The sequence below is a fragment of the Labeo rohita genome, chromosome 4, assembly GCF_022985175.1.
Source record: "Labeo rohita strain BAU-BD-2019 chromosome 4, IGBB_LRoh.1.0, whole genome shotgun sequence".
Classification (NCBI taxonomy): domain Eukaryota; kingdom Metazoa; phylum Chordata; class Actinopteri; order Cypriniformes; family Cyprinidae; genus Labeo; species Labeo rohita.
Window position 1 is genome coordinate 43,457,869 of NC_066872.1, and position 27,308 is coordinate 43,485,176.

Here is a 27,308-nt window from a genome sequence, read left to right on the forward strand (position 1 = left end):
CTTCTGAATGGAGATCGGGTCATAAGTTGAACCGTAACAGAAGCGTATTTACTAAGAACTTTTGCCATGTTGTATAGCTAATAGATAATGCTGTAGTAATACTGTGCATATCAATGTATTTCACACACTGATCCACTTGAAACACGCATTTAATGTATAAGCTGCAGTAGCATGCAAAACCAACCTCAAAAAAAAAAAATCATTAACAATTATAAAAAAAAATTGCATTTCCATGACTGTTAGTAATGTACATACTGACTAACGACCATCATATTGTTCTACAGAGACCCACTTGCTTCACTTACAAAATAAACTTGACCAAAAAAAATCGACAAGCTTAAATCTGTAAATCAATCACTGAACCTCTGTAAACAAATCGAACAGATAATTTACAGTTACAAAAATCAACACTGTATGGGGAGAAATGGCATCTCTGTGAGTGTTAGTAATGTGAATTTTGGCTACAATATCTAATATTGTTCTGCAGAGACTCATTTGCTTTAGTTCCATCAATATGAAGTAATTGACTTAAAAAAAAAGTCTAAATAACCCAAACTTAAATCAATTCACCATGCATTTCAATTATATGAGAAACACATGGGGTTCGCAAAGGGAGATCGGGTCACACTGTGAACTTAACAAAACCCAATAAAATGATCTGCCTGTGATTTATGCGAGACCCGTAATTTGATTCTACAGATATGTGGAGTGATTATCTTAACCAGTCACCTTTGGAAGGCATTGATTTCTTGAGGAGCCGTGAGCACATTGCCTGCTGTTCATGAAGCACTTTATTGACTCTTTATGATTCTGCAGAGTCTCTGCATTAGAAATGTCAAAGTGCACGTATTGGTTTTTGGGGTGATACCATTCTCAAATGCAGGAAGGTAGATCAAATCAGCCTTGATATCTTTATGCTAGTGTAAAATGGAGAGGTAATAGTCGCAGCAATGAAAATCCACACAAATTGATTTTTGAAGCATTAACCAAAGCACATTCTTTATAATGGAAGCATATTTTACAGGCGGTGGGATTTTATCTACTTCTCTACTGTGGTTCATTTCACAAATGCTGTAGCCGATACAAAATTGACTCTTTGTAATGATATTAATTCAGGGCTCGTCATTTTTTCATTGCAAACCAATTATGAAGTCCTTTCGCTTGATGTGGTTGCCAATCAGACAATAGTTCAATAAATACAGACTTAAGGTCATGTTTTATTATTCGTGACAATGAGAACTGCTCATTCTTTTTTCAATAAGATGGCTTTTTTCTTATCAATTGATTCATTTCGTTGTTTCTTATCTTGAGTAATGCAGTGGGTTGGGGGTCTGTGTTAATAGAACGCCATCTATCCACAGTTCTAGCGTTAAATAAGAATATAAATAAGCTTGTTAGTGTAAGGAATAATTGGTATATCCATAATTGTCTCTCTTGGCTAGCACAAAAGCGTGGCAGTCACAGTGAGAGGCTAATGTGACTAAAGAGCAATGTGGTAATGAGCTTTTATCGTGAACTACTGTGAAAGGAAATCAAACACTAGAGTTTGGGCATTCAAAAGACTACTGAGCAACTTGTTTGCATAGATATTATACTTCCAGGGTTTCAAAAACACATTTGCTTCCATTTTAAATTATTAATTCATCCACAAATTAATATTCTGTCACTGTTTACATGACCTCATGTTGCTCTAAACTTATATGCAATTATTTTATCAGTCTAACAACAGCATACAGGTTTGGAATGACGTGAGGTTGAGTAAATATGACTGGATTTTCTTTCATATCTGAACTGTCCAGACTCATGCAAGCCCTGCTCACTCAAGCTTCAGATATTTCAGAGATGCCTCATGAGTTGCACACCGTCTGATCAATATCACCACCCACCTAATCGCCTCTGACCCATTTGTCTGTTTCCTGTAGTGCACCTGAAGCTAATATCCATCAGTCTGAGAGTACGTAAAACCCTGGTTTTGGCTTCTTTAGGTTCGCCTTTTAACATGTGAAATGTTCTGAAGGTTTTTGCCTGCTGGGTCAGGTGAAAGGGTACCCAGCAGGTGACGTTACTATCTGTAGCCCAAGGCAGATTCTGCCACTTATAGCTCACATGCACATAAACAAACATTCACACCACATGCCAACAGGAATGCATGGTAACTAGCCAGTGACCAAGCTGTAAAGAAAAGTTATAGAACTCAAATTGTAAAGAACAAACCTTTTCTGCTAGTGTTTTCTAAATACTAAATACAACGGTTCCATAAACGATCATTGCTGCCGTAGTACTCAAGCATTCATGGCAATTCCTAGCAGAAGCCAGACCAGAACTAAGGTACACTTGCTGTATTCAATATAAAAAGCAATTACTTGCACTGACATTGAGAATACATTTAGTTACAGATTTCATAAATCTCACTTACCCTTTCAGCCGATTGTGCGGTGCCAAAGAAGATAGGTATAAAAGCTAACCAAATGATGCAGGTAGTGTACATAGTAAATCCAATTGGCTTGGCCTCGTTGAAGGTCTCTGGCACACCACGCGTCTTAATGGCATAAACAGTGCATGTGACCATCAAAAGGATGCTGTAGCCCAGCGAACAGATGAGCGACAGGTCCGAGATGTCGCACTTGAGAACCCCACGAGCCTTCTCCGGGTCGGAGGTGCGTTGCTCGCCATAGTCCACCACCGTGTGCGGCGGATCGACGGCAAACCACACAAACACACCGAGCAGCTGCACCGAGATCAGGCTAAAGGTGATGACCAGCTGGGAAGCAGGGCTGATGAACCGTGGTGCGGCCACTGACTTCTTGCCTTGCTCAAAGATGCGGTGGATGCGGTTGGTCTTGGTTAGGAGAGCAGCGTAGCTGAAGCACATGCCCAAACCCAGGAACACCCTTCGGAAGGAGCAGACACCTAAACTTGGCGTGGCTATCATCAAGAAGGTGATGGCGTAGCACAAAAAAATCCCTGTTAGGAGCACGTAGCTCATCTCTCGACCAGATGCGCGTACGATCGGTGTGTCGTTGTAGCGGACGAAAGTGACCACCACAAAACTTGTAGCCAGGATGCCAAGAACCGCAACGAACACCGGAACGGCCGCCCAAGCAGAGTGCCATTCGAGTTTAATGATTGGGATGGGGATGCAACCGGTGCGATTGCGGTCTGGACGCTGCTCGTACGGACACAACTCACAACTGAACTCGCTGGCTTGGAAGTGGTAGCCTTCACATCGCTCACAATGCCAGCAGCAAGGTACACCCTTCACGATCTTCTTTCTTTCACCCATTTGGCAAGGCACGCTACACACTGAGACTGGAAGCACGGGGTTACCTGTCCGCCAGCGCATGGCATCCACCTGCAAAGGATAACAAAAAAGTCCTGTCAAATACTTAGACCAAAGACATACTGTTATATTGTCAGGACCAGCTGGAACCTATATCAGTATTAAACAGTGTTCGTTCATGCCCCAAATCTGCCCCAACTGAGCATGATTTCTCCCAAGGTTTTTTCCCCTACTTTTCTGTCACCTGATGGAGTTTGAGTTTCTTGCCACCAGTAACCTACGTAACTGGTAGTTCCCACTGTGCTTGGGTAGACCCTACTCACCCCAGAATGGCGTTTCTCTAACTAAAATCATACTTTCGTCCTGCTGCGTGAACACGCAAAAAAGCGGGAACAACAAAAGCGTTCCTCAACTGCGCAAGTTTAACTTTTCAGGTTCATTTTTGAGAGTCAGAATCAGCACTAACACTTTTCATACATCAGTATTACTCATAGTTATGGTTAGGGATAATCTGCAGCACAGTTCCTGCATACTTTATACTACATAAATCAAATACCTGAAACTGTGTACATTTACTTTTCTAAGCAATCTTACGATTTTCACCAAGCAACAACGTTTTAGAGATTTGGCAGTAAGCTCTTCATTTGCAACCACCCAGAACACCCTAGCAACACGCTAAAAAGGTCGCCTGTCTGCCAGCGTGTGACGTCCACTTACTCCAAGATAACAAAAAAAGTCCTGTTAGAGATGAAGACCAGAAGCGTACTGTTATATTAGAAACTGTGCATTCAAAGGAAGTCTCATTACCCACAGATGTAGGTTGTGTCATATTTGCAGAAGAAATCACTTCATTACCCCTTAGCGCCTGAAAGCTGAGGAAAATAAGAAGCCAACGATGCTCTTTTAAGTGCGGCTTCAGTTTGGCTCCCGGGTGCAACTTTGATGACAGATATATTTTGGGACAAACTTGTGCCAGAAGCGTTTGAGATGAAATAAATAACATGACAAACCCCGAGTTTGAAAAGTGACTGCTATGTATTATGCAAGAAATTTAATTGCACGTAAAAAACGATTTTGCCAGACCAATCTGCGGGACAAATAAGGACAGCTCTATACTTATGCTCTATGGTTCTCACTGTTGCCTGCTGCAAAGCGATGGCCGTGAATGAATTATTCATGCTTGAGACAAATTATGCCTGGCAAAAACAGATTGGCTTTAATTAGAGAAGCGAAAAAAGAAGGGACATATTAAAATGAAAAAAAGACAACATTTGCAAATGAACAGAACTTTAATTTGACTTATCACATAAAAGGGTATGAAGGGTATTTAAGAATAATTGAAAGACCAAATCCCTTCATTTGATTCTTCCCATTCTGTCTGAAACAAAAGCCACACTGACCATTCACCATTAAGCTGTTTCATTTGGTTTTATTCATCCTGAAGACAGTAATGGGCAGTGAGAAGGATTTGAACGCTATTGGAATAAATGCTAACCATTTACAAACATCGGTAGTATGCATAGGGTTAGGGATTTTAACTAATCACTAACCCTAAATACTAAATTTTGCAGCACAGATCTTCCCACATAATTTGTGCTACAAAAATCAAATACCTCAAAGATGTGCAGTTCTTCTGTTTAAGCTACCTGAATTTTTCCACCTGGTACGCAAACAAATTACAACAAAATTGTGTTCAACAAAGAAGGCACATTTATACATTGCTAAAATAATTTGGGAGTGATCACCGGGTAGACCCTAGCACCCACCTAATAACATGCTAATTAAAAAAAAAACACACACCCAGAACACCCTAGTAACTCCGTAGCAACATGCTTAAAACACCCAGAACACTCCAGCAACCATCTAGCAATTGCATAACAGTATGCTACCTTAGCATATTACCAAACCATATTACCACTGCAACATGCTAAAACTGCTCTAGGAATCCCAGCAACCAGCTAAAAGCTGCATATCAAAAAGCTTAATGCCTATAACACTCTTGTAACCACATAGTAATATTCTAAAAACACCCAAACCACTCTAGTAACCATCTAGCAGAACATTAAAAACACCCAGACCAACCTAGTAACCCCCTAGCAAAATGCTAAAAACACCCAGAACACTCCAGCAAACATCTAGCAACTGCATAATAATATAACACCCTAGCACCCTAGTTAAAAATGCCCAGGGCTGCAACTGGGCTGCAACATGCTTAAAACACCTATAAAAACGAGCAATTTCCAAGACACGCACCACTCGTATTTGTTTTGCAAAATTGTATTTAATTTTACACACCATCAATCTTTTGCATCTGAGTGGAAAGAATATAACCGCTTCAGCAATTTACATATTGAACGTTTTATTAGTAGTTTCAGTAAGTAAACAGAGCCCTTTAAAGTGACCCGCACACATTTTTCAGTAAACAGCCAAATTGCAAAACAGTTATTGGCTGGTGTGTATTGATTGTGAAAATGATTTTCCAAAAACAAAACGTTAACCTTGTTCAGAGCCATAATACTTTCAGGCTAACGAAGTCTTTTTTTCCAGAGTGAGTCGCCCTTAATGAGCTGAATGCAAATTACTAGCACTCTGTAACACATCCAATGCTGATCAGTTTAAGCGCTTAAGGGGAGGGTTTGATACCTGAGTTAAGAAGCGAGATTTAGAGAACTACAGGGGGCTGGATCGCAGTTCTGCTAAGCGACCACTTCCCCTCCCACTCACCTGCGCAGACACAAAGCCCAGAGGAGCTGTGATTCTCCGTCACGTATCGGAAAACTACGCCTTCCTTCTCCACACTGCTGCGAGAGCTTTTGGCCATGAAAACACGGCTCGTTTCTGGCTCCATTAATTTTGTTTCGCAGCCAGGCATAAAACATTACAAGCTTATCTTCCATCCCGTTGACTAATGAAGGCCCGAGAGTATTCGTGTCACATGCATCATCAGCAAAGAGAAGATTTCCTACAAACATTTATGCTTGAATGTATCTGACTCAAACATGCATGCTTTGTTATTACTCTGGATGGATGCATGAATGCGTGGATGTATTATTTCCTTAAGAAGACCAGAACATGCTTTCCACTCACATTAAGATGCAGTTTGTTTGTCCACTGGCCGATCACTTTGTACTCAGCTGTCGATTTGTTGGTGATCTGATACTGGAAAATGTCATATCGTCCAGGCGCATCTCCATTTTGATTGAAGACCACCGGAGTCCCTGCACTTCCTGTAACACAGGATATGACAGTTTTGTAATGATCAGACTTTGTTAAAATAGTAACAAAATGCACTATTTTCTTTACATTGAAGGAGGAAACCAAGCCATATCTACAGATTAAGATGATGAAAATTCCAGGTCAGAACTTTCAACAGGTGATCTACACATTCAGATTTCTCACAGCTCCACACAAACCGCTGTGCTGCAGGATAGTGTTCAGCATCAGGTGTCACAGAGGTGTAAATAATACATGTAGCTTTCTGCTGTACGTGCAAAGATCACAGCAACCTTGTGAGCATGTAAGAAGATTTAAAAAAGGTAGGTAGGAAAGGTAGGAAGGTAATCAAAATGAATTAACTTTTCACTGAGGTGAGAGTCTTAAAAATACCTCCACATATTTCCACCCATGTACCTTTACCGCTGATGTTGGATTGCCTGCCTGGTTCAAATTGGCTCAAATTTGGACCTGCATTCACAAAACTGCTTTCTGATCAAAATTATAAACCAAAAGTGTCAGCTGAACTCCACTGAATGCTAAAATACCCAGAACACCCCAGTAACTGTAAAACATTGTAAAAATGCACACAACACTCTAGCAAACACACCGCGACTTGTTACAACTGCCCAGAAAAATCTAGCAACCACAACCACAACATGCTAAAAATGCACATTGCATCTAGAAAAGTAATTTCAAATTAAATTAATGAACCAAAAATGTCAAATGATCTCAGATTCGCATTAATAAAAAAGTGTAAAAACACTTTTACTGAAAGCCCCGAGGCTTTCATATCATATTAAAGTTTTATGAGTGCAGTAACTAACCTTGCACATCAAAATTTAGGGAAGTTGTTAAACATATAGAATAGAGTTGAAAAATCTGACATTTCTTTAACTTAACACAAATGTTTTCATTATAAATGTCAAGAAGTGCACAAAAATTAATGATCTTTTTATCCAGAATTAATCAATTATGATTCAAACATTTTACATTTTATTGGCTGTTACATTTTATCTGTTTATTTCCAGGTTGAAATGTTAAATATATTAAATCCCAGACTTTTAATGTGGACCGCACTGTATATGGTAAAGTCCTGCTGCATTACACATCAAAGCTTCTGTGTAACTTATGGTGATCTGAGGTGACAGTTTGCTTTTGAAATCCACACAGAACTGAAATAAGCAGGAAAATATGAGGTAGGACTGACAAATCCATCTGTCCCTGTTGTTCCACATAATGAATAGCAGCACAGTTCAGTCTAAAGAGTATTGCAGCATTACAATGCACTTTTTAAATGCCATCTTCCCAAATAAAGCTAAAATTCAACATGTTCTTGCGTCACATAGTTAACAGCTGTAGATACAGTTATTAATAACAATTATTTGTCAGCAAAATCCCTGGAAACAATTTGCTACAGGTCAGGTGAACTGACACATCTCAAAACCTAATAGACTGTGTGGATCAGTTTAATGAGTTTAATTTTAAACATGAAAAGGCTCAATGAAGTACAGAAATGTCAGCACCTAACTTATACCTAAAACTTTTTTCACCCAAAAATTAAAATTCAGTCATTTACTCTCCCTTAAGCATTTCAAAGAGTAAAGTTTTAATATCTTTTACACTGCCTTAATCTTCGGAAAATGTCGAAAAGGACACTGTCAACCCATCATCTTAAATTACACATGCCCTGGCTTCAGAAAAACATACAAGGACGTGTAGGTTTTAGATGAGACAGCAAATATCCTGTGACAAAGCAATTCAAGAACTGATTTGTTTCTCATTCTCTTTCTTGAAAACATGAATTACAATAAATCCATCTTCCTATCAAACTGATCACATATGAGCCCAAAACTACAATCTTTGAGAACCTCTGGGTGACTGTAGTTTACTTTGCAAACCTGATAAATTACCTAGAATGCTGTAAATGGACACTGGAGCTGAGAACTGCAGAACAGACTTGATGTTTCATTATGAGAATGAAACTACACAAACCCATGCTTTAGGATCTGCATGGGAGAGAAAGTAATGTGATTTAATTGCTTAAGAAAAGCAGTAGACTTAAACAGATAAACGGCTCAGGAACTCTATCCCTGGGGCCCTCAAATACAATGAACCATGCACATCTCACAACTCAAATATATAACAGACTAAAAACAAAGAAACCATCTACCAGGCTAGTAATCTAAAAGTCTAATGTCTTCATGCATTCATGCACACTTCATGCATTTTGAAAAACACAAAAGTTCAGCCACCCAAAAACAAACATGGTGCTTTAAACACATGCCAAAGTGTACAAACCAGCTAGAAAGTCTCTTATATTAAAAAGGATGCAAGTAATGACTTTTATGTGAACTGATTACAAGTCCAACCAACATTTAAAAACATCCCGAAGGGCATTGCAAACAATACTCATCATTTATTTTATAAAAGAATATATTAAAATATAATGTTTCAGGAAAATAGAACCATGTTTATGTAAAGTGTAGATGGCTTTGAACAAACATTGTCTTAATGTTACTGATAGAACATTTGAAAAAATCTTGAACATCTTGAACAGAACATTAGCCGAACCTGAGAGGGACACAATATACAGTATTGTCAGCTTTGCTTTTAAATATTAATTACATGCATGACTCAACTGGTTGGTGAACGGCCAAAGAAAAAAAAAAAAATAGTTCATTTAGTCCACTGCCAGTGCTACTTAAAATTGTTGTTTTACACTGCCGGCTACAATTATTTTCTTTCCACTGCAGCCAAGTAAAACGGAACTCTTACAATACAAAGATTCTCTCTCAAAAGCTGTTACACCCCTGATGCTTTGAGTTCGTAGAAATCTTGCAACCATTACTAAGAAGACGTTTCTATTTTTGTTTGCTTGGGATCTGCACATTTAGCCTTTCATTAGGAGCTGAGATTCCAGCCATTGATTAGCCAAACGTCTTTTCTACAACTTAGCCATCATCTTCTTCATCACCACCCTTCATTACAGCAAGTGAGCCGCTCTTGCGGCTGATGAGGGGATCGTTTGTGTGGAGGTCAGACACGAGTGCACCCTTCACGGACCTCAGTTGCCGCTTCCCGCTTCTATACACAAAAAAATCCCTTTGATTCGCCCACCATGAAGGAAAGTGAGAGCAGAGGAGGGCAAAGCGTCCGGAAGCAATATTTTCTGAGAATATAATGAGCCAGATTCTGCAACAGCTTGTGCAGCGGGCATCCAGACAGCTCTGTTCTTTTATTTAAGGAGACATCAAGTGAAGGAAAATACTGATTCTTTCTGCAAACCCAAGATGCTGAGTGTTTTGCGTTTACTTTGTGTGTGAGAGAGCTGCCTGTAAGATACGACATCCATCGTCTTCACATTTCTCCTCCAGGGTGCAAACATCATTCCCTGAACGGCATAGGTGGTTACAGCTTTTGGAGGATCGCTGTGAGCTTGTTGTCACTGCAGATCAGCATAATACAAGTAAATAAGGCAGTGTGCAATCAGTGATGGTAGATTATTCTGTTATTAATCTAGCAACAGCAAACTGATCCTTCCCTGCATAAGAAAACTCATGCTGTCGTCGTGATTGGCGAGGATAGTGGCACAGAAGATGCAGCGGCTTACTGAATTTATCCAGCGATATTGATCAAAGCTTGGCGTTCCGGGTGGACCGGGGCAGCGGGAAATTGAGGATTACAGGAGACCGGACAGACGTAACAAAAGAGCGCTCTGTGGGATTAACCTTTCTGCCAAGCCTTACCTGCTGCTTCTGTCGGCCAAAATCACTGTTACTATTGCACATGTTTAGGGTTAGTGATTTGAACAAACCCCAGAAATACTTGATGTAAGGATGCTAATGAAGACGCTAATACTTGAGCAACATACTTAATATCCACAATACAATGCTGGTGGCCTGTTCTGAAGTGAACTAAAAAATAAAAATCGAGCAACCACCCAAAATACCCTATTAACCTCCCAGAATACCTTGGAAAACCCCAGAACACCATAGAAACAGCCTAGAGTACCCTAGCAACTATTTAGAACATCCCAAGAACCACCCAAAATGCATTAGTAACTAGATAGAACAGCCTGGCAACCACCCAGATTGCCATAGTAACAACCTTGAACATGTTAGTAACCACCATGAATTCATAGCAACCCACCGGAAAACCCTAGCAAAGAATGTCCTAGGAACCATTCAGAATACCTGGGCAACTACCTAGAACACCCTAGCAACCACACCAAATGCCCTAGAAACTACCTGGAATAACTTGGTAACCACATTGGAAACCATGCAAAAGACACCGAGAAGTGAATTTGGCAGATAGGGTAAAAAAAAAAATCTAGTTCATATTAAAAGTTTTCCATCATCCTGGAACTACAAAGCAAGTCAAACAAACTGCCTTTACGCTTACTTCAGTCTGTCTCCGAGAATTTCTTTCTGTGAACATGATATAATACACCTCCTAAGGCCATTCCTTTATTATTTCAGCGCAGAATCATTTGAGAAAAGGATAGAGCTCTGTTACGGAGTTAAACGCTGCCGCTGCACTCCATTTTAAGATTCACCGTCACGCCGCCTCGACTTACAAGGGGATTTGTTTTACACAACACAATTATCATCACTTTTTTTCCCCAGCTCGTCTGAATGCACACTTCCACAATCTCTCCTCCCGCTCCATCCATCTCACAACACTAATCTAAAAATAAGCGTATGTAGGGAGCCACTGGAGCGGGTGTAATTGTGGCTGAGCTGCCGATTACCCCTTGGCGGCAGGGAGTGATGCTCCAAGTTGGACGTCTGCCTTTGTATCAACTTCCATTTACTGATTCTGGGGCCTCTTTACTCTATGAACTATGGGTATGTTTGAAGTGGCATACTAGCATGCATACTAGTGATGATTCAGCACATATTGAATATCCATCTGAATTAGAGCACCCAAGGAACCACCGAGAACAACACACAAACAGCCTAGAAACCTCCCAAAACATTCTAGTAACCACCAAAAATACCTTCACAATGACCTACGTAGAACACCCTAACTACCCTGAACGTTCAATAAATTACCTAGCAACTACCCAGTATGACAGAACACTCAAGCAACCAGCAAAATAACCTGGAATCAACCTAAAACACTGTAACTACCGTAAGCATCCAAGAAATTACCTGGCAACTATGCAGAATGTCTTAGCAATCACCAAAGTACCCTGGAAACAACCTAGAACAGCATAACTACATTGAACATCCAAGAAATGACCTAGCAACTATGCAGAATGCATTAGCAACCACCCAGAATACTCAAGTATCTCAACTCAAATATCCTGGAACCACCTAGAACACTCTAACTACCCTAAACATCCAAGAAATAACCTAGCGACCACTCAGAATGCCTTAGCAACCATTAAAAACCATTGGAAACAACCTAGAACACTTTAACTACCCTGAACATCCCAGAAATGATCTAGCAACTATGCATAATGGCTTAACAAACACCAAAAATACTCTGTATTCAAGCTTGAACACCTTGACTGCTCTGAACATCCAAGAAATGACCTAGCAACTACTCAGAATGCCTTAGCAACCACCCAGAACACTCAAACAACAACCCAAATACCCTGGAACCAAATCTAGAACACCCTAACTACCCTGAACATCCAGGAAGTGACCTAACAACTATGCAGAATGCCTTAGCAACCACCCAAAAACCCTGGAAACATCCTACAACATTCTAACTGGCCTGAACATCCAAGAAATGACCCAGCAACTATGGAAAATGCCTTAGCAACCACCCGGAACACTCAAGCAACCATGAAAAATACATTGGAACACTTTAACTACCCTAAACACCCCAGAAATTATATAGCAACTATGTGTAATGGCTTAACAAATGCCAAAAATACTATGTATTCAACCTGCAATACCCTAACTGCTTTGAACATCCAAGAAATGATCTAAAAACTATGCAGAATGCCTAAGCAACCACCCAGAACATTCAGACAACCACCTATATACCCTGGAAACAACATAGAACACCTTAAATACCCTGAACATCCAAGAAATTACCTAGCAACTACTCAGTATGCCTTTTCAAACAAAAAGAACGCTCAAGTTCCACCCAAATATCTTGAAAACAACCTAGAACACCCTAACTACCCTGTACATCAAAGAAATGACCTAGCAACCACACAGAATGCCTTAGCAACCACCCAGAACACTCAGACAACCACCAATATACCCTGGAAACAACACAGAACACCTTAACTACCTTAAACATCAAAGAAATGACCTAGCAACCACTAAAATGCCTTAGTAACCACCTAGAAAACCATAGCAGCCACCAAAAATACCTTGGAAACAACCTAGAACACCTTAACTACCCTGAACATCCAAGGTCTAGCAATTACGCAGTTACTCACCAGGAGTTACACATCCTCAATTGATCTCAACTCATCCACTTCGCAGGACGTGTGATTGGCAATCTGACCAATCATAATGCAGAATCTGCCAGACAGGCACTACAGTGATCTGTCATGACACAGAGTCACAAAATAGTATTTATTGTTTGAATTTCTTAAAAAATTACCAAATTCGAGCTGAGACTTTGTTTCATACCTAAAGTAACCTGCTCTGTCTTGTCTGTCGGCATGTTGTCAGTTTCCTTTTTGCTACGCAACGTATTCTTCACTGCATGCGAACATGATGTGTGGCATGAGAGCTCCATGGCTTGCTGGACATAGCAACAGTAATGAAGGTGGCGGGTCTTTGCGAAGGGTCAACTGTGTAAGCATTAAATAAGGCATATACTCAAAAATTCCATCCATTCCATTACACATAAACACACCTGTTGCTCAAACATATGCGCATATTGAAACCCTTCACACTTCTAAAAGGCCTCTTCTGGACGTCTACACACACTCATCCATTTCTTCCCATTCGCCCGCCACAATCAGCTAGCACTGTGTTCATTATCACACACTGGCTAGCGGTTAATGCAGTGTGTGTGGTCTGTGAAGGGACAGAGGAAGTGCATTGACGGGCAGTAATGAGAGAGCTCCAGTTCGGGTGACTTAACTCATCAACCGGCGCTCAGATGTAATTGTTCCACAGTATCAGCAGGCTCAGGCACTTTAATGAGGAACCTTTCGCTTTCCCGCTGACATCAGCCATGGCCAAACGCCAATACGTCGCACATCCGTCAACCATTACCACTCAATAACACAAGACTCTGTGTGAGTGTTACTTTATAGGTGCAAAAGGATGAATTTCACAAAAACCTGTCAGATCACATTGCACCACAAATCCATAATTGCTCATTTTATCTTATTTTAGACTAAAAAGATAAAGTTCCTGAAGGTTTTTTTTATTTTTTTTAATGACAAATAAATGAAACCTCTAAAATTAAATTCTCATTATCACGATGCATCCAGATGTTCTTTGAGTTTTCTTTTGCTATTATTCATCATTATGATTCTTATTAAATTGACATTACCGCATTCACATTAATTAACGTATATTATATAATTTTAGCATTACAAAATGAAAAATTATATATATATATATATATATATATATTACTATTTATTATTTATCTTATTTTTAGTTTGTCAGCATGGTAATATATAAAATATAAAATAATTCTAATACATTTCTGCACTATGGTAATGAGAATATGGAGGTGAAAATGTGTTTTATGTTTTTTTTTCCCTTAGTCTAAACTCAGCCTGAGAACAGCTGGCACATTTCTGTGGCACGTGCTCAGAAGGCACTTAACGGGGTTAGTTTACAATGCCGTTTCTCACAGTAGGGATCATTTTTTTCTGGATCCTGCAAAGAAAACATAAAACAGGACAGGCTACACACTGGTGAATGAAGCGGTGGATACGAAGATTTCAGTCTGGGAGGCATGGCTCTGGTAACGTGCCATTAACAACAGACCATAAAACTGTCATCTTAACAAATGGAGAGTGTCCAGCATTGAGAGGCAAAGCAAACTCTAAATAGGCCTAATGTTGATCTACTGCAATGTAAATCAGCATTCATTCACACGTTCAGCACGATTCGCCTCTTGAATCTGAGCGTACATTTTTTTTCTGTTTCTGATTTCTTAAAACGCAGCCCCTGTAGAGCATTGCGCTATAACTGCACCAAAACCATTAAACTGAATCATTAACTGAAATTGAACCACATCGATGGACCACAATAATTCAAATAGAGATGAATGTGAGCCTGCTGCAAAGTTTAATAAAGATAAAAATTCATGCATTAACCATGTGGTTCTCTTTGGTCATTTTTGGTAAAAAATTTTTGTTTCTTTTACTTCATCGGAATGGTACAAAACTTGGTAAAGGTTTAGGTATTTGAACACAAATACACAAAACATGATTTGAAAAGGTTAAATGGTCCTAAAAATATATATATACATATTTTTTTAACAAATAAATGCAGCCTTGGTGAGCATAAGAGACTGTAAAAATCTTCAACTTTTCAACCATTTTTGGTTGCTATCAATCTGCATTCATTATTCGCTCTCACTCTTCACTGCAGCATCGTCATGATGTTATTTGAGGCTCTTGTGTCAGGACTCTGAGGAACTCTTATCTGCGGGAGTTTCTGATCCTCTCCAGGAGGGTGTCAATATCAGCAAAGTGTCTGCAGCGGTCCGTGGGATCATGCAGGCGGGCCATCTCATGCTGCTGAGAAAGGTTACAACAGCTCAAAAAAAGAGGCACGAGATCGTTCAACAGCCGCGTTTGGCAGCTATAGCCTTTTCCCAGAATGCTCTAGGGTGGAGTCGGAACGATTTTGATTTTTATTTCCTTTTTCTATTTCTAGAGGTAAATTGTATTGCTGAGAGGTTGCTCAGGAGACAAAATAAGAGTTCTCAGTTACATTTCACACTTCATAAGATATATGAGATATATCTCTTTTGAAGCTCTAGAGAAAATGTGAAATTTCTTGGGTCTCCATGTGAGGAAAAAATCAAATGTCTCCATTTATTAGCTATTGATCTCACCACTGTCTAAGAGAAATCTCATAGAGAAACCTTCAAAGACATAGTTCTTCCAAAAATGAAAACAAACTGGTAAAATGGTTATTTGAACCAGTTCTTTGAAACAAACTCATAGAACCAGTTCATAGAAAGTAATCGGATTTTCCTGTTTGCCTAAGGCAGTGGACTACAGGAAATAATGTTCAGTTTCTTGCACAGACTATTCGTTTCACGCCATAAGATGCTGATGTATCGTCAGGAGCCATAGGTAATAGTTTTGTTCATTTTTGACTCTCAAAGTGACAGTAACATTAGTTTCGCGTAGCCAGACCTTTAGACTAACGGCAGAAGGTCTGGGAACCTTGGCTGCTTTGAATGGCCAAGGCCCGCCCAAGAGGCCATATGACTGACAGGTAAAGCAACCAATCACATTTTGCAATTTGCAATTGCATTTTATGAATCACCAAGGGCTGTGGTTTCAGCTAAAAATGTTCTTTGTTCTTCTACTGAAAAGTCACCTACATCTATGGCCTGAAAGATAGATCTGATGAGAAATGTTGTCTCCTTTGAAGCACATCACTCAGAAATTGCAAGTAACACATTGAATTAAACATGAAATTTTGAAGTAGAAAGACAATAATCATTTTATTTACAATTTAGAAAATATTTTATTTAATTTCAGTTGATAGTTAACAAAAATGTTTTATGGTTTAGAAAAAAAGCCAAAACTGTTAGATAAAAATTGTTTTTTTATTTTTACTTTTTATTGTGAATGGACTTTCAATGTTTTCTATGTGAATATACTTAAAATTTTAATTTATTTCTTTAATGACAAGCTGAATTTTAATCATTATACTCCAGTCTTCAGTGTCACATGATCCTTCAGAAATCATTCTAATATGCTGATTTGCTGCTCATGAAAATAAAATGGTTTTCCTCAAATTATTGGCCGCACATCACAATTTTAAATCTAAAATGATTACTTCATCAAAAAGTGCAATCGATACATGCCATACCTACACAGCAGAATAACAGCAACCAGGTCTCTTTCTGGTCACATCCACGAATGCACACGCTGTCAGTGAATTTTCCATATCTGTCTTTCACTTCAAACAAAGTCGATGAGGAATGCAAGGTGGTGGAACAAATAACCCAGGTTGCATTGCCCGCAAGAAAGCGAATTAATGAGGTTTTAATGGTCCCACTCAGCCCCGCCACCTTAATCGCTCAACTGCAGTTATGCAAATGACACAACTTGAAGGCAAACATAAGCAGATGATAACAAAACGCCGGAGTTGGGGGATAGAAAAATGAAAGAGTATTGAAGACGCACAGAGCAAAACTAATATTTAAATGAATCGTTTGATATGGTTTCAAAGAGAATGTTTAACTTCTTTTGTTTCAACACGATTCAAGGCGCACGAGGGAAACGAAAACAGTCAATCACGCGCGGCTCTCTCCTCACGAGTTATAATGCGCTCTTATTAAGTCGCACATGGCACATTATGAAGAAATATGAGCACCCCTGCATGCGCTTAACTCACATTTTCCGGTCTCTGCTTTGATGCATGTGTGATGATGTTAGGGGTCACTGAGGGGTGTCGTAAGACCGCGGTGCAACTTGGCAGAGAAATGGCAAACACGACGAAAGGGAAGATCGGCGATCTGTGATTGTGAGAATTAATGAATGAAGCTGGAAGAAATATGAAAAATGAGTGAAAACACTTGAATATGTACATAGACAAGCGCTGTTAACATGAGAAGCTGCATTGGTAATAGACATTCCAACAGCGCTGCATAGTAAAATATGGCATAATTTATAACAACTTTCATTAATATGGCTTTAAGGAGTAGTTAAAAAATGAGAATACTTTCAACATTGGTTCTTGGAACAAAAATTACATTAATTCTGATGTCATTGGTTCTTGCACGTCTCGTAACTGATCACAACACTGCAAACTTGAATGTGCACATTTTTAGCAAATAATAAGTTTGAGGGATGTAACAATGCACTCCAAGCCGGTTAAAAATGTATACGAATGTGCAACGATTCAAAACAGTTGAGATGTTGAACGAATCGCGATACAGTTTGGGGTATGGTTTTATATGAATGTATCTCTGAGGGAAATTGACTGTCTTCACAGAAGTTCAGATGGTATTTTGTTTTCATCTTGCTTCTGTATAATGCATATTGAAGTAGTATTCATAAGCGCAGCTCTGTTTTGTTTACAGCTGTAACAAAGGAAACGCTGCATTGCAGCTGTCCCATAAGCACCACATGCTGGCAAAGAGTGAATTTGCGTTTTCATTCAGCCCGTCTGCTGTTTCGGTTTCGTGCAGATGTTTTATGTAGGATACAGTAGTTTACAGAATTAAAGTCAGACCATTCTGTTTTTGCTTCAAATCAAAAAAGAGCTCAGCCAAAGCCTTAGTTTGTTTATATAAAAAGATTTCTTTTATTTGCGCTATTTCTTTATTTGATTTTGGGTTTGTTTTAAAACTTACATATATTTTTTAAAGTTCACAAAGAAATATTCAGCATTGTGTCCAAGGAAGAATAAAATAAGTTTTTCATTTAAATTTTGTCTTTTGTCTTTTAAAAATGTACATTTTAAATTTTGCCTTTTTTTTGTTGAAAAAAAATGTGAGAAAATCGTATAGTGTAATCAGTATCGTGAATCGTATCACATCGCTTCATTACATTGCTACTAACTTCAGACTTTTTTGAGAGCTAAATATAAATATATAATTAAGTCAATTCAATACATAGTATGTCTGGTAAATATGTGACCCTGAATCACAAAACCAGTCGAAGTAGAACGGATATATTTGTAGCAATAGCCAACAATACATTGCATGGGTCAAAATTATCGATTTTTCTTTTATGCCAAAAATCATTAGGATATTAAGTAAAGATCATGTTCCACTAAGATACTTAAATACTTCAATACTAATACTAATGATACTTCAAATAGTTGTATCTCGGCCAAATATTGTCCTTTCATAACAAACCATACATCAGTGGAAAGCTTATTCATTCAGCCAGTTTTCAGATGATGAACAAATTTTAAAAATTGACCCTTACCACTAGTTTTGTGGTCCAGGGTCACATAAATAGTATACATTTTGGAAATAAATCAAAATGTATTATAAACTTTATATATATTAGGATTCTTTAAATAAAAAGTTCATTTATTGTAACATTGTAATGCATCCTTGCTGAATAAAAAATACCTTACTGATCCCAAACTTTTTAAGTGGTATTTAGAGCTATTTATCTGTACAACTGTTTACTGGTAAATAAACTGACTTGCACTTGACCAACTTATATCAGTGAACAGCACTCAAGGCTTGATTTAGACTGAGCCCTGAAAGACCTGCAGTTTGCGAACACGTCTTGTTGTTCAGCTGAAGATCCAAGCACTCACCATTGAAATTAACACTCCGGATGTATCCCAGCAGCTCCTTTCCATTGATATTGCTCATGCGGGGGCAGAGGCCCGGGTACCCGAAGCAATAGTCCCTGTGCATGCGGTGCAGCGCGTGTGCCATGGCATAAACCGCATCCATCACGAACTGCACTTTCCCTTCCTGCTCGTAACTGGAGTCGCGGCCCACCTTCTCCAGACCTGCACAAACAAACACAAAACACACATCTTGAACAAACAAGGCCTTTTGAGAGCTCAGCATAAGATGTTTAATTTGGAGAATCCACTCTTGCAGATGCAGTAATTCTCTCCTTAATAAATTGCTATTTAATGTTTCTCAAATGTAGCCACTCATTAGAGTAATTAGCTAATCAAATCCTCGAGGAGGCGTGTGCGCTGGCCATCTGACGCACATGTTTTGCCTGTTAAAGCAGCAAAAATGTGTTGTTTCCAAACAAATATTTTCTTCCGTATCTCTCGAGACGGCAAAAGTAATATCACGCCTGCCGTTCGGAACAAATATTCCAGCTGTTGTTGTGCGTAAATTGAATTTGGCTTGGGCATCTATGATTATTTCTCTCATAATCATCAGAGCGCTTTCCAACTTGGTGTATGTTAGCATCGGATGCCTCCGGGAAGATCTTTCTTCTCCCGCCACGGTTTTCGACACAATGAAGGATAAATAAAACATGGGCAAGGTGAATTAGCAAGACCTGGAGTCCTCCATCGCTTCTGCTGTCAGTGAGGAATTAATAGTCTCCTGTAAATGAAATCCAATCCACTTTTATAGCACTTTCAGAGCAATGGGAAAATGATGCATTTCGTCTTCCAAAAACTAGATGGATTACCCGACCTGAACAGTGTGATTAATAGGACTCACAGAACAACAGGCCAGAGAAAACTGACTCCCAGTGTCAAAACAAGGTGAACATCAGGTTTATTTGTGGTCACACCTCCACAGTGACAGTCCATTCACAAGCAAAGTCATGAGCTATGTGCGGAAAGCGATATATATATAAATATATATATATATAGAATATAAATAAAACACAAATAAATTATATAAAGTACATTTAACATTTTACATACCAAAAGCTCACACACACACAAAAATAATGTAATAATTTTTTTTTTTTAAAAATTTATTGCTGAATATAAATAAAAATATTTAAAATAAATTATAAAATAATATTACATTTAACATTTTACATACCAAAAGCTCACACACACACAAATATAAATATATGAAGTAATATAAAATAGCAATAATACACTTTGTAGAATAATACAAACCTAAATATACATACATATCTAATAATCTAATATCATTAAAATATACAGTTAAAATATATTTTACATTTTTAACATTTGGCAAAAATGAATAATACTAGATTTGAATATTTAAAATAAGTAATACATAATATAAACACTAAGGATGCAATAAAATTATAAACAATAAATGTAAAACAATAATACAAATCTGAATATAATATAAATATATAATTAATATATATAAAATATAAATAAAAAATATATACAAGTATATTTAACTTTTTTTTTTTTTTTTTTTTTTTTTTTTTTTTACATTTTTCATACCAGAAGTTGCACACACACGTGTACATAAAACACATAATAGAATAGAAAATAATATTATATTATATTATATTATATTATATTATATTATATTATATTATATTGTAATATAATAATATTGCAGCATTCAGTAAATAGCAAGCTAGTATTCTATCATCCATGAATACAACAGCGTTTGGCTTTTGTTTGTCGCAAATTTATTCATTCAGCAGATGCTTTCATCCAAAGCGACTTACAAATGAGGAAACACACAAACATGAGCGATTACTCATAAACAGTCAATACCAGCAGTGCCACGATACACAAGTTCACACGCCGCCTCGATTCAGAGCCGGAGCTGAGGGGCTTTGAGTGATAATAAAATAATCATACAACAATGTCCTGTTTTTATGTGTGCAGGCTTTTCTGCGTCCCTGTTGAGCAGGAGAGGAAACAAACTGATGCTTATTGAGTGATTGATGACAGCACAGATGACAGACAGCTTAATGAGACCAACAAGGTCGAAATTAAATGTCAATTAGTGGCGCAAATTAAATTCCCTCCCTACAGTTGACGACCTGTTCGCTTTCCCTTCCATCTCTGGAGAACTATGCTGTTCTAAAGACTAAATACTTTTCCTCTCTCCATAGTTTTGTAGCAGGCTGACAGTATCATATACAAAGAATGTTATGTGGCTTGAATTCAGAGCGGATTGTAATGACTGGCAGTGTCATGAATATGCACAAATTGTCCGGCTTCCAACTTTTCTTTCTCTCACTCTGAGTTATTCCTCTGTGTGCCAATGTTGAGACAATAATCACCATTCTATATGCTATCTTATGCTAATGAGGACACTTCGACTACATAATATATGCACATCTGACAGCATTACTCAAGCCAAGCTTGGAAAAACATCAGTACCTGTCTTTGTCAACAACAAGACTTGAACTGAAGCATTCAGGGCTGTTTTAAAGCTATAATAAGAAATAGATCACTGCATCTGCAAACTAATGATCAGTATCAGCCGTTTTGCAAAACAGGTGAAAGGTGTGGCCTTCGTACTGTATACATGTATGTGTAAAAAATATATAAACACTTCAAAATCCAGACTTCCTTCATTCAGGGGTTTTTTTGGCTGGTGCCCTCCTTATGTTTCTTCTACTTACTGTATAAACAAATATAGTTATTCAGATGAAATGTAAATATTTTCATATATAAACTGTATTAAAATTGTTATGTATAAACATTAATATTAATACATATACATGTTAATATTAATATAATAACCAATATTCATTTCAATATTTGTCAAATGTTGACATTTAAATCAAAATATTTTTGTATATTTGTAAAAATATCTCTAAAATATTGGGAGATTTGTCCCTAGTTTGTCAACTCTGGTAAAATAAAATAAAATAAAATAAAATAAAATAAAATAAAATAAAATAAAATAAAATAAAATAAAATAAAATAAAATAAAATATTTTGAAGATGAATTAGCAAGATCTCTATTTCAAATTATTTTTATACAATTCTATAATTATTTTTTATATAATTATTCATTCATTGATTCATTCATTCATACATACCATGAGTTTTTGTGGCCTGTGCCCTCCTTATGTTCCTTATACTTACTATATAAACAAATATAGTCATTTAGATGAAATGTAAATATTTTCATATATAAACTGTATTTATTATGATTTATTACTGTATATATTATTATGCATAAAGAAATATTAATATTAAATTATTTGGAACTTTGTTCCCAGTTTTTCAACCCTGGTAAAATTAAATTAAATTAAAATTTAAATTAAATTAAATTAAATTAAATTAAATTAAATTAAATTAAATTAAAAATTAAATTAAATTAAATTATATTTTGAAGCGTCATCTGCAAGATCTCTATTTCTAATTCTTTTTATATAATTATGTAATTATATTTTATATATTCTTGTGCCTGTGCCTTGTAACTGTGCCTTCCTTATGTTCCTTCTACTTACTGTATAAAATAATATAGTCATTTATATGAAATCTAAATATTTTCATGTATAAATTGTTAATATTATTATGCATAAAGAAACATTAACATTAATATTGTAATTTATTAATGGTGTCAAGTATTGACATTTAAATCAAAATATTTTTGTATATATATATATATATATATATATATATTAGTAAAAAAAAAAAAATCTCTATTTCTATTATATATATATATATATATATATATATATATATATATATAGCATTGCCCCTAGTTTGTAAACCCTGGTAAATTAAAATAAAATGAAATATTTAGAAGATTAATTAGCAAGATCTCTATTTAGAATTATTTGTATATAATTATAGATAAAATATTAAAAAATTAAATTAGTCAACTGTGTTAAAAAATTAAAAATCTTGTCATTAAAAGAAATGTTTTATACATAATATATTAATTCACATATAAATATGACATTACTATCTTTTCAAGAAGCATCACAAAGCATTTTATTGCTTTTATCTTTTTTTTTATTATTTATTTATTTATTTATTTTATTTATTTATTTGTCTTTTTGCCAGCAGGGGATAATTCGATTTAAAAAAATGAATAAGTGAAGATTAAATATGTAAATATGTAAGTACACACCAGCAATTCATTCTATTTCTACAGTATTTCTACAGTTTTTCAACTTCACAAGCATCGTATTCCTCCATACATTATAATATCTCAAGTTATATTTAAATGCAGTAATTTAGCAATTTTTAGTAACATTATACGCAAGAGGAAGTACTTTAAAATCACACCGAAAAGGCACAGAATGAGGAGTCTGCCTGCGGCCGCTGCAAAACAACCCAAGAAGCCAATGTGTCTGACTGGGTTTTAGACAGCCGATCCTGTTTGCCATTGAGGAGCACATTTCTGAAGCCATCACTGCAATTTCTCCAAGCTGATGGGATTCCTGAACTTCAAAATGAGACTGACACTCATGCTGTCCGAGACCCCATGCCCTCTTTCCCCGAGTCATTACGGCTCACGCAGCGGTCCTGTTTGCTGTCACCGCTCCAATACGTGTCTTTAAGCAGCTCTGATTTATTTGAGGAAAGGCTAAACACATCCTGACATCAGTTATTTTATTTCGAACCGTTCTCCCCTCTATAATTTTCAGCAGGTTAGTCTTTGTGTAAGCGCTCGGCTCGTGGAAGAAAGAGTCGAGGCACGCGCGGCACTAGAGACTAGTCTTATTGTTGGCAATAAGACGGAGCGTGAAATCGCATTAAGAGCTGCGGCTGAGGTTCTGCCACCTTGCGCTCTCCAGGGCTTGCTGGGAAGGCGAGACCAGCTGGGCTCTTGACACCAATCTAACAACAGCCGGATTCGTTTCGTCAGCCGGAGCAGCCAGGTGTGGCGTCTGCACGGGAAGTCATGGTCGCGCACTTATTTAGACTTCCTGTTTCGGCAGAGCCGCGGCGAGGTGCGAGTCCCAACTGAGGACGCTGGGTTTTAATTACGACTCAGTCAGGGTAATAAATTGCACAGCGGTGCAGACGAATCTCACAGATAGAGAGAGCAGATTCATTGCTTTCAGTGCACGAGGCGATATGGTGAAATAAAAAAGAAAAGTTATGAGCAAAGCACAAATGGGGAGGAACCTCATGAAACAACTCATATTAGACCACAAAATCTAAAGAAGAAAATGAGAGAAATATGTAAAAGATTTTTTTTGCCGGTAAAAGCACATCCCCACCTCAGTTTCCCATTGTTATAAAATAAAATAAAATAACATCTAAAATACATTTTAAAAATTAAATAATATAATTTAAATGACACAATATGAAAAATATATAATATAACAAATTAAAATTAAAATGATAAAATATAAAATAAAACAAAAAATGCAATGACAAAATAATAAATCTTTGTGAACATTAATAATAATATAGATTTATATAAATACTAAATATCTTAACTATATAATATTATTTAATAATATATAATAAAGTATTGATACATCATTTTAGTATTTGTGGCATTACCTTCAATGTATTATTTTATTTAATTATGTATATATATAAAATATGTCAAAATACAAATATGACAAAATATCAAAAATAAAATAAATGATAAAAAATAAAATCTAAAATAAATAAATTAAAATTAAATAAAAAAATTTAAAATAAAACTAAATTAATAAAAATTAAATGATAAAATAAAATCTAAAATAAAACAAAACAAAATGAAACAATGACAAAATAATTAATCTATATGAACAGTAATATTAATGTAAGTTTATATAAATATTAAATATCTTAACTGTATAATATTTAAATAAGTATTGATACATCATTGTAGTATTTGAGGCACTACCTTTAATTTAGTATTTTATTAAAAAAATAAAATGTACAATAAAACATGATAAAAAATCAAAATTATTGCTAAAATTAATCAAATTCATCCTAAAAAATAAAATATAAAACAAAATTAATAAAAATGAAATAATACAATGTAAAATAAAACAAAATAATAATAAGTCAAATAATTTTGGCACTACCTTCAATTTATTATTTTATTTTACAAATAAAATCTGTGTTACATTTTTATTATAACAGTAAAAAATGAAGTATAAAATATGTAAATTACAAAATAAATAAATAACTGAAAACATCTTAATGCATTACATTAGAATTATTGGTGGTGTTTATGAACTTAGTATAATTTTTATGCCTCAAAGCAGGAAAGCAGGCAAAATCTGAATCATCATCTTGTTTTCTCCATTTCCATTTTCCTACGCATATTACATCTACCAGCCTTTAAAGTTAAAGCAAGTCCATCACCGTGCAGAATTTGGTCTCACAGAAATATAAAAGACATCTGTACATTAAGTGCACGACACAGCGTTAAAACAACATGACACAAGGCTAGATGATGTTGTAATAAAAGCCAAGCATGTGAATTTCAGCGTGACACCGGGTTTCTGAGGGCATGATGGGGGAAAAAGCAGCTCTTTTAGCATTCACAGCATGGCACTCCAAACACCGCCTGCCGTCTTCAAAAACCCCTTTACTCCATTATGTCTCCTGCCTAAGAAGACTAGCACTCTTATGTCTGAGAGATCAATGAGTCTGAAGAGAGTGCGTGATCTTCACAAGTGCGATGATGAACCACAAAACTCTCAGAACAGCCGAGAACGTCAGACTTCCATCGTTCGGCTAATAATGTCATGCCTGTTACCCACTGAGAGCTAATAGTGCTGTTATTTAGGGAGGTGAAAACACATCTCTTTGTCTTTTTTTTCAGATGCACATGGGAGTCTGTTCACTTTTGCATTCTGATCTGGAGTTTCGGATGAAATAGAAATATAGTGCTTTTGCCAAGTTATGTTGTCACGTTAAAGATAGCATTCCTACTCGATTAGTCAGTGCGTGATTTTTGCATAAAATGAACTTGTCAAATCACTAGCGGTTGCTGCAACTCACGTCTCCTCAAATGACCAGCTCTCATCGAAAATGAATGGCTTCCAGTTGCTTTGTCACTGCAAATCGCTGTCAGTGTGACCGAGATGAAGTGAAAACAAGAACTTCATGAGATAGAAAGAGTCCCAAAATGCTCACTCATTCAATCACTTACCATTGCTTATTTATTCAAAATAAAAACAGAACACTGTAATATAAACCATCATTCATGGTCAGTAAGATTTTTTTAATACTTATATATTTTTATTTAGAAATTAATCATTTTACTTAGCCAAAAAAAAAAAAAAAAAAAAAAAAACATTAATAATAATTAATTAAAGTGTTTTACAATAAGTTAAAGAGGGAAAAATTAAAATAAATTTGACAAAATATACAGTTTAAATGTATTTATTTTATTTTATTTTAAAATGCGGCTAGTTGCCCAGGCATTCCCCACATCTCTCATTTTAATTTAGTTTAATGTTGTACTAAATGTACAAATGCTTGATGTGCTAAAATAACGAAACTAAATCTACAATAGAAATTAATAAATTACATAGACATTCTGTAAGAATTACCAAAAATAACAAGAATACAACAAAATTGCAAAAAAAAAAAAATAAATAAATAAATAAAAATTATATTTTCATTTAGTAATTATTAATTTTATTTTGCAAAATGCAATTATAAAAACATGTTGACCAAAGTGTTATACAATATGTTAGAAAAAAAGAATAATAAGAAAAAGAATGATAATAATACATTGGTTGACCAAATATATGGGTTAAAATTCCAGTTATTTATTTATTTATTTATTTATTTAATTAAAAATAATAATTTAAATAAACACTTGCTAGTTGTCAAGGCATTTCTCACATTTCTCATTTTAATTTAATGTTCTTCTAAATGTACCAATGCTTGATGTACTAAAATAGTAAGTATATCTAAAATAAAAATGAATAAATTACATACACATCTATAAAAAATAACAAAAATAACAAAATTACAAAAAAACCTGAAATGATAAAATTCCTTATGTATTAAAAATAAAAACATGATATTATAATATAAACTACCAGAATCAATAAGATTTTTTAATGCAAATATACTATACTGCTAATATTATATTTTTATTTAGAAATTAATAATTTTATTTAGCAAAAATGCAGTTTTAAAACACTTTGAAGTGTTTTACAATAAACTAGAGAAAAATAAATAAATAAATAAATAAATAATAGTATTTTCATTAATTGTTACAATTTTTTTTTAAATAAACACTTAAAATTCAGCTAGTTGCAAAGCAGTTTCTCACATTTCTCATTTTAATTAGGTTTAATGTGCTAAATGTTGTACAAATGCTTGATTTACTAAATCTAAATCTAAAATAAAACAACATCTGA

General features: G+C 35.9%; 1 protein-coding gene across 2 annotated transcripts in view; it reads right to left on the reverse strand.

Moving 5' to 3' along the window:
* The window catches only part of grm8a (glutamate receptor, metabotropic 8a), a 226,784-nt gene that overhangs the window by 18,322 nt on the left and 181,154 nt on the right, over window positions 1-27,308 (reverse strand). For both annotated transcript variants that reach the window (XM_051107301.1, XM_051107300.1), the window contains exons 7-9: window positions 18,901-19,101; window positions 6,368-6,507; window positions 2,417-3,352 (exon numbers count right to left, since the gene is read on the reverse strand). In XM_051107301.1, the coding sequence (XP_050963258.1) occupies window positions 2,417-3,352; window positions 6,368-6,507; window positions 18,901-19,101 (1,277 nt within the window). The remainder of the gene's footprint in view (window positions 1-2,416; window positions 3,353-6,367; window positions 6,508-18,900; window positions 19,102-27,308) is intronic.